General features: G+C 45.3%; 1 protein-coding gene across 1 annotated transcript in view; it reads left to right on the top strand.

Annotated features, from left to right (window-relative positions):
* The first annotated feature begins 288 nt into the window (after positions 1-288).
* The window catches only part of LOC147422443 (uncharacterized), an 87,824-nt gene continuing 78,748 nt past the window's right edge, over positions 289-9,364 (top strand). The window contains exon 1 of the mRNA XM_086502710.1: positions 289-596. Within this exon, the coding sequence (XP_086358836.1) occupies positions 341-596 (256 nt within the window). The 5' untranslated portion in view covers positions 289-340. The remainder of the gene's footprint in view (positions 597-9,364) is intronic.

Raw genomic sequence — 9,364 nt, 5'->3', positions numbered from 1 at the left:
TGTTAGTGCTTAGTAGGGATGTTGCTTTTCGACAATAGAAGGAATGTTGCTTTTTCGACGATAGGAGAGCTGTTGCTTGCTACTACTAAATGTGAGGTGGGAGTGTTGTTTTTTTTTGGGTCAATATTTAACGTTGGATTAAGCTCCATTCGACGGTTAGGATTGAACCCAAGTGGACTAATCCTTTGGCTTTATTCGAAAGAAGGACCTTTGGCTCACTAAGTAAATATTGTTGGAATTTCCACATATCAGAGTGGTATTTTGGTAATTTTCCCAAAATAAAAATATGGCATATGCGGCGAGCGTAACCATGAACAATTTGAGCTACACAGAGTAACAAATGGCGCTTATGATTGGAGCGTCCGCCTTGTGGGTGCTTCCCAGAACAAAAGCCCCCTTGATCACCGGCTCCTTCGTGGGCACTCCGCTGAGTTCGCTCCGGTCGCAGAAGTTGGTAGTTTCTTGTAAACGGAAGAGGCGTCTTTCTGCTCGAGTTCGAGCCGGCCTTCCCATCATCTCCAGCGTGCCAGTCGTTGGGCCTCTCGTCAACGTGCTCTTGAGCCCCCTCGTTCTTCTTGCAGTGTACGCATTTGGGGGTAAGTTCTGAGAGAGAGAGAGAGAGAGAGAGAGAGAGATTTATTGATGTCTTCGAAAAACCGAGCTCGGCTTTTGAGATGCATCTATGTACATGTGTGTATGTCCTGTGTCATCCCAAAAATGGAAAAGTTGAACTGAAAATGAAAGACTAAGTACGGGGGAATGATAGATGGAGGATGTAACTTTATTTCTAGGGGCTTGTAGTGCAAATAGTGTATACAAGCATGACGTGCAATCTAGCTAGCTGCATCCTGCATCCTGTACTATACTTGGTGTGTAGTATAGTGTGGGTGTCAACAGCTCCTTGAAGAAAATCCTAGATCTGATCTTAGCCAGACGCTGTGTAGTCTCTTGGTGGAACTCGTCTCTGATCTTTGTATGGCAAAAATCATTTAAAAAGGGGACCTCATTTTTTTTAATCACTGGGGAAGTCTCGAAAACCTCAATGATACTTCAACCGGACTTGGATGCATCTGGGAAAAACTATGTTCGGAGGTGGAGGCTATCTGAGTGATATTTATGTCTCCCGTGTATATAGCTGCATAAAAGTTATGCCTCAGGCCTTTGTTCCTCCTGTGACTTGGCCATACCATGATCTTGTGTCCCTTGTCTTAGTGAGTTATTTAGAAGCCTTAAAAGCTCTTTATGATATTCGATTAGGTGGCATCTTTGTAAATCTGTCTAGAAGGCATATAGTCTAAAATATGATATTCACTATCATGGATGGTGCAACAAACTCAGCTTGAACTATAGCATGAGGTATCGAGGGTTTGCTGCGTGCCATAGATGCCATCATGAGTACGTGTGGTTGCTCTATTTGTGTTCACTAGATGGTGCCCATAATAATGTGGCTCCGTACATCAATGCTAGTGTGACTAGAGTGTCAAATGCCACCCCTTTGTCTTGGGCTCTTGGAGGTGTGCCACCATGATCCTCTATCCCTTGTCTTAGCGAGCTGTCTAGAAGCCTCGAAAGCTTTGTTTGATATCTGGTTGGGTGGCATCGTTGTAAATCTATCTAGAAGGCATACAGTCTAAAATATGGTCTTTCCGATCGTGGGTGGTGCAACAAACTCGGCTCAAACTACAACATAGTGTCATAAATGCTATCATGAGTACATGTGGTTGCTCTATCTTTGTCCCACCAATGGGCCACTATTTCACGTGCCCATTGCTCTATGTGCCACGTGGACATGTTATATCGACTTCCAAAGCCAATTCTGTACATATCTCTAGATAGGAATGCCTAAAATCCTAGAAGGATTAGTACCAGCAATTTTGTGACCCTGTTCGCAAAACTTGCATGTCTGGCATTAGATTAGGTTTTCCAATTTTGGGACCCTCTTGCATAAATGGTTTGTACAAGCGTTTTGGTAGATGTTATTACACTACGGTGGGCATCTGGCATGACGAGCATCTAAGTTTGGGCTAGAGGAACGTGTCGGTTCAGTTGGTGAGTCACCAAGCAGTGAGTTGTCTCCTATGTGCGCTCATTTGCACATTTTACCCGACTTGATCTAAGTTTCCCGACCTGCCAAAAGTCATATATAAGGTTAGCGTTTCCACACATATTTGGAAGCGCTAGCTGGAGGAGAGCCTCAGTGTTTTGCAATAGCAGACCGACCCTAGCGTTTTTCAACTCCAGATTAGCCTTGGCGTTTTCGACAGCAGTTCAGCCAGCAATTTGCTCTTTCAGCCCTAGCACCAGCTTGTTCCCTGCAGATCAGTCAGCGTTTTCAGTTTTCAGCCCATTCCCTCGCGGGCGATCGGCAAGATTTGCAAACGCCAGCCATCCAAATGCGGTCCAATACTTCGGCAACCCATTGAGCCTCTTCTCGGCCATTCCCTCACCGCATCGAGTGCTCCCATTGCTGTCCATCATCGGCATCGTCTGTCACAAAGTGATGACGTGGCAGACAGCAGAAACCCTAAAATTCCTGCAAACCCTAATTTTTGCCAAAAACCCTAAATTCCGGAAATCACGGAGGCGGAATATTATTATTATTATTATTTTTTTAATAGAAAATGATGAGCGACGCGAATTTTGCTGTTGCTTTTTCTTTATAAAAAAAAGAGAAAAGACTCTCAAGAGAGAGAGAGAACTGATGCTTTTGATTTTAAAAGCTTTTGGGGCTCTGCTTTTGGGCATCCCTTGTAACCTTTAAATTAGTGGTGAGGGCCTCACTTCTCAGAGCATCTGGACGCAGAGTCTGAGAGTGAAACCCTAACCGCTCTCTTGTACTTTGATGATTGATTAATACAAAAAGAAATACCGAAAGGGGCGCCAGTCTTTGGGGCCAATATCTCTAGGCACGGAACTCCGCCGGGCCAGTGCAAATCTATTGTGATCTGTGAATTGTTTTGAAGTGGTTATTTGGTGCTGTCGCGGTTGATTCTTGACTTGGAGTGTCCAAGTTTGTTACAGTGGTATCAGAGCACGGCCGATTTCTCTTCTACGGGAAATCCGATCCCCGAATTTTTTTTCCGTGGCACCTATGGCTTCAGGCAATGATCAGTCGACTCCCTCTGCATCTGGAGATGCGGGCTGGGATCACAACGAAGATTCAGGCAGAGAGTATGGCCCGCCTTGGCCTACTTAGGCGGAGCGGCGAGAGATAGAGCGTCGCCAGTTGATCAGCGATGCAACAATGATGATGCTCAATTTTGCCAAGGAAGCGAAGATGGCAAAATATATGAACCAGACCTCTTTGGAAGAGGTACAGATGGAGTGGCAGAGAACCACAACACCACTCCCGAAACCCGCTCTCAAGAAACCTTCTGCCTCCAAGAAATATACGGAGAAGGAACTGGAGAACGTGGTTGATGCACGGATTGCTCAGCTTTTTGACACGCAAAAGAAAGCCAAAAAGCACGGCAAAAAGCAGAAGAAAGGCACTGACTTCCCGAGATATTTGGATCGTCGGTCGACATTTGACAAGGCAAAGAAATTGAAGAAGCGCGTCAAGTTTGAAGACCTACCCAGTTCTTCTTCTTCTTCTTTTGACAGTTCTTCTAGCTCCTCGGATTCGAGCGAAGAAGACAGAAAAGGTAAAAAGCGAAGCAAGAAGCAACGCTTTGGAAAGGGCAAGAGAAAGGCAAAGAAGGCTAAATCTCGCCCAGAGACTGACAGTTCTACTGAGGACTCGTCTACAGACAGCTCAGATTCCGATGACGGAAAGTTTTATGCGAACAAGAAGAATTTTTACAAAGCCAACCAGTATGACTTTCTCGAAGATAAAAGCAAGAAAGTCCGAGAGTTTAAGGAAGGTGGCCACTCGATCAAGTTTGATACTTTTCAGGATACTCAGATGCTTCGAAGGCTTTGTCTTTTATACACCAGTTTGACATCGCTTTCGCGGGAGGACGCTATTCAGAGCACTCCAAGATTCGGAGAGCTGCCTCTTACTTTAAGGGGAATGCTCGTACTTGGTGGTCCACGCTTCTATTAAGCAAGACTGTGCCAGTTACATGGCTGAAATTCAAGAGGCTTTTTATTTCTTCTTGGTTGACTCAAGAGTTTGAGCGAGATATACGAGCTGCTTGGAACCATCTCCGGATGACCAAGAGCGATACAGTGAATTCTTATTGTGAAAGATTCTGGAGCTCTTTTCTACCCGCCTCTTCATTCAAGAAGATCTCGTTCAGAGAACAAATTGAGCGGTTTACCTTGGGTCTACCTACAGAGATCCGAGATCACTGCTTGGAACAGAAGTCAGCTTCTATTCAGGAGTTGATGAGTCATGCGAAGCGGGGCTTTGCCATTCACTCTGGCAGTCTGACTTACCCCACAGATGAGGCCATGACACAACGAGCCAAACAGACTTCTGGGAATGAAAGTAGAATGAAAAAGAGCAACCCAGAGAAAAAAAAAGGATGCACGACCCAAGCTTACTCCTGAGGAGAGAGCTCGCTTCATCAGAGAGGGGAAGTGCTTTGGATGCGGGAAACATGGACATATTTCCGCAAAGTGCCCTGATAAGGCACAGAAAGAACAGAATGATAAAGACGATGACAGGTCTGAGAGTTCGAGAGCAGCTGAGGAATGTGGCAGAAAAGGCAGATAGAAAAGCAGAACTGGTACCACATGGCGTGGGACTTGCACCGAATCAAATGAATGAAAGTACAAACTTTGCCGTTTTTTTTTTGGGGCAAAGTGAAGGATGTAGAAGCTCTTTTGAAGGAGCCAAGGCCAACTTCTTTTCACTTGGAATTGGCGGCTCGATTTGGAACTACGCCCGACAGACTGACGCCACAGGCGGAGGTAGTTCGACTGGCACCCGGATGGGATGTTGCCATTACACCGAGCATTGGCAAACTTCGTTTGCAATGACAGGGGTGTTCAGGGCACGTGAGTGACGTTCTACTCGGGATCCCTTGGTACCACAAGAACTATGCCGTGGTTGACTACCGGGCCGAGAAAGCGACTTTGATAAATAAATGAAGGGCTTAGAGATTGTACTTGATGAACTTCAGTTTTCTTACTCATTCTTTTGGGAGAACTGAACCATGGATAAAAGTTGAATATGTTTTGACCTGAAGAAAAGAACGCCAAGATTTTTTTCTCCACGCTCATGCCGATTGCTTTTGAGAGGGCCTGAAGATCATACCATTGATCTGATATCTGGAAGCACACCACGGAATCGGCCACCTTATTGTGTGAGCCGAGTACAGAATGAAAAGATTATGAACTCAGTGAAAGACCTCTTGGAAAAGGGTCTTGTCCAGCTTAGTACTTCACCGTATTGCTCTCCAGTGTTGTTGATTTTGAAGAAAGACAGATCTTGGAGAATGTGCATCGATTATAGCACTCTCAACGAAATCACCATCAAGAACAGATTTCCGATTCCTAGGATCGATGATATACTCGACAGGTTACAGGGATCCTCGTGCTTTAGCAGGATTGACTTGAAGAGTGGATATCATCAGATCAGGATAGCGCCAGGAGATGTCTACAAGACAGCTTTTCGGACGACTTTTGGGTTATTTGAGTTTTTGGTGATGCCTTTTGGCTTAACCAATGCTCCTGCGACATTTAACCGGATGATGGACAGGATTTTTCGAGAGTACAGGCTATTTGTTGGCACTTTCTTTGACGACATCATTGTTTTCTCGAAGAATGAGGCAGAACACAGAGATCATCTGCTTCAAGTCTTTTAGGCATTACGAGATCACACGCTAGTGATTAATGCAAAGAAAAGTGAATTTTTTCCTACCATGGATACACTTTTTGGGACACATTGTGTCAGCAACACAACAGGAGTGCAAATGGACCCGGCCAAGATAGAGACTATTCGTGATTGGCCCGATTTGAGGAATGTCCATGAAGTTAGAAGCTTCTTGGGACTATGTTCATACTACAGGCGGTTCATACGAAAGTTTGCAGAGGTTGCTTCCCCTTTGCATATCTTGACACAGAAAGGAGTACCTTTTTCGTGGGGACCCACAGAGGTGACTGCCTTTCAGACATTGAAAGAGAAATTGACTACGGGACCTATTTTGACTTTGCCGGACTTGCAGAAGTCATTCGAAGTATATTGTGATGCTTGTGGTCGTAGTCTGGGTGCGGTCTTGATGCAAGAAGGCCATGTCATAGCTTACGAGAGCCGTTTGTTCTCTAGGCCGGAGATGACAGCACAGATTTATGAGAAAGAGCTTTTGGCGGTTATCCATGCTCTTACTCAGTGGCGGCATTACCTACTCGGAGCGGATTTTACTGTCTTTACAGACCATCAGAGTTTGCGCTACTTCTTGTCACAGAAGCAGCTTTCGGAAAAGCAGATGCGGTGGGTGAACATCTTGTCACAATTCCACTTCCAGATTGTCCATGTGCAGGGACAGAAGAATGTGGTGGCAGATGCTTTGTCTCGGAAACCGTTGGTTCTGGCTATTTCCGCGATACATCATAGGAGCTTCGAGGATATGGTCGATCAGTATGCCACAGATACAGGTTTTGCAGATATGTTCACACGGATACGGGATGGGGAGACAGTAGCTGGATACTCCCTTCGGGAAGGCTACTTGATGAAAAAGACTATGTTGTGCGTTACACAGCCGTTGAGGGAAAAGGTTATGACTGATTGCCACTGTCCACCTTTTACGGGTCACCGCAGCATTGCTACCACCATGAAAGGGGTAGAGAGAGATTTCTTTTGGCGGAGACTGAAGAAGGATGTGGAAGAGTTTGTGCGCAGTTGCTTGGTATGCTAGAAGGTCAAGTTTGACAGGCATAAGGCACAGGGATTGTTACAGCCTTTACCCATACCCACCCACCCGCCCCTCGGAAAATATTGAAATGGATTTCATTTTTTTTAATCTCCCGAGAATACAGAATGATCACGATGATTTTCCGATTACATGGCACGCCTGAGACGATTGTCTCCGACAGAGACCCCAGATTTATGAGTTTGTTTTGGAAAGCAATTTGGGAGAACATTGGCACGCAGTTGCAGTTCTCGTCATCGTTCCACTTGCAGACTGACGGGCAATTTGAGATTGTCAATTCAGTGATTTTAGATTTATTGAAGTCTTGTATCTCGGATCAGAAGACTCAATGGGAAAAGAACTTACCTTTGGTGGAATTTGCCTACAATAACACGATACACTCTTCGACGGGGAAGACGCCATGTGAGATTGTTGAAACTGCTGCGAAGGTTCCATCCTTCCAGAGCACGAAAGATTAGAAATTTGAAGCGGAAGAATATTCGCGAGATTTGGATACGGCTTTTGCCAAGGTTCGCGAGACTTTACAGAAGTCTCAAGAACGACAGAAAAAGGCAGCGGATCGCCATCGTCGCGACTGGAAACTGAAGGAGGATGATTGGGTGCTCTTACTTTTGAGAAGGCACGCCTAAGAAAGAAACAGGGAAAGGAGAGGCTTTTTCCAAAGCTTAGTATGTGATACTACGGACCTTTCCAGATTACTGACAAGATAAATGATGTCTCCTTCCGATTGAAACTGCCAGATACTTGGAGGATTCATAATGCATTGCATGTGAGTCTCTTGAACCCTGTTAAGGGTGATGTGCCTGATGATGGGGAGCCTGATGAGCAACCCAAAGTGGAAGAAAACGAGGAGATCCTTGTTCCTGAACAGATTTTGGCACATAATGATACGAAGAATAAGGGTAAAGTCCGAAGGCGGTTCTTGGTTAAGTTCAAGAACTTTCCTGCATTTGATGCGAAGTGGATGGAGGAGGAGGACCTAGCAGATACTCCTCGGATTGTGAAACTTTACCTCGATGTTTTGGTTTAGCATAGTCTACTCCAAATGGAACCCAGAACTCAGCTTGGCCGAAGATCTGGTGCAGTGGGATGCACAAGAGGGGAGTCACTCCACTCCTTTGTCAACAGATGCCTCGATTTTGATACTAAAGTCACTGATGTCTCTTTGAGCTTCAGGGATACTGAGAGCTGACAGGATTCTGCTGGATGACTTTATGAAATGGAATTCCTGATTATGATACTGATTTGTTCTTGACTTCTTGTGAGTGTAGGAACTGATAGCCGAAATGACTGCAGCATTTTGGTCTGATTGATCTCGAATAGACATGGTTGCAATAGGGGTTAGTCAATCGGACATCGATGAGGTCCCGATTGGACCTAGATGTGATTGCTAGCTACATTGCCGATAAATCATGGTCTAAGATCCGAATGAATGTTGAATGTCATGTGATGTCCTGTGATGTCTGGTGATGTCCTGTGATGTCGTGTGATGTGACTGTCGATTTTGTACATGTGCTAGATGTGTGTTCCTAGTACGTAGGTACTAACAGTCAGTGTCTGCTAAGACAGTTTATGGCTTTTGTCGGTTTTGCAGGCGTAATCGCGGTCGATTACAATGCTTTCAAGAGGGGGGTATGTCACAAAGTGATGACGTGGCGGACATCAGAAACCCTAATTTCTGCCAGAAACCCTAAAATTCCTGCAAACCCTAATTTTTGCCAAAAACCCTAAATTCCGGAAATCGCGGAGGCGGAATATTATTATTATTATTATTATTATTATTATTTTTTGAATAGAAAATGATGAGCGACGCTAATTTTGCTGTTGCTTTTTCTTTATAAAAAAAAGAGAAAAGACTCTCAAGAGAGAGAGAGAACTGATGCTTTTGATTTTAAAAGCTTTTGGGGCTCTGCTTTTGGGCATCCCTTGTAACCTTTAAATTAGTGGTGAGGGCCTCACTTCTCAGAGCATCTGGACGCAGAGTCTGAGAGTGAAACCCTAACCGCTCTCTTGTACTTTGATGATTGATTAATACAAAAAGAAATACCGAAAGGGGCGCCAGTCTTTGGGGCCAATATCTCTAGGCACGGAACTCCGCCGGGCCAGTGCAAATCTATTGTGATCTGTGAATTGTTTTGAAGTGGTTATTTGGTGCTGTCGCGGTTGATTCTTGACTTGGAGTGTCCAAGTTTGTTACATCGTCGAGAGCTGCGTTTGTAGCCCTTCATTCCTCTCACATTGGGAGTGTGAGTGCGCGTGCGAAAGCGTGAGAGAGGAAGGAGAGAGAGACAGAGAGACACAAAACGCTAGAGATGGGGAAAGGGGGGGATCAGCCCCCCACAGAGACCCTCAATACATCAGGTGTGTGAGTCTATATTTGTGGAAGTGGGTACCCCCCTGGCCCCATATATAGGTGCCCAAGGGGAGGTAGGGAATGCCTGAGAAAACCCCACGACCCAGCATAAAAAAGGAAATATAGGGCGCCTGGACATAATGAAGGCGGCCGGCCCAGAAGTGGGCGGCGAGATAGTGCAGTGGGTGGCCAG

Source organism: Adiantum capillus-veneris, chromosome 27 (genome assembly GCF_014529385.1).
Source record: "Adiantum capillus-veneris isolate H3 chromosome 27, ASM1452938v2, whole genome shotgun sequence".
NCBI classification, from domain to species: domain Eukaryota; kingdom Viridiplantae; phylum Streptophyta; class Polypodiopsida; order Polypodiales; family Pteridaceae; genus Adiantum; species Adiantum capillus-veneris.
Note: the sequence above shows the minus strand (reverse complement) of the source record. Positions and strands in the feature narration are given on the sequence as shown.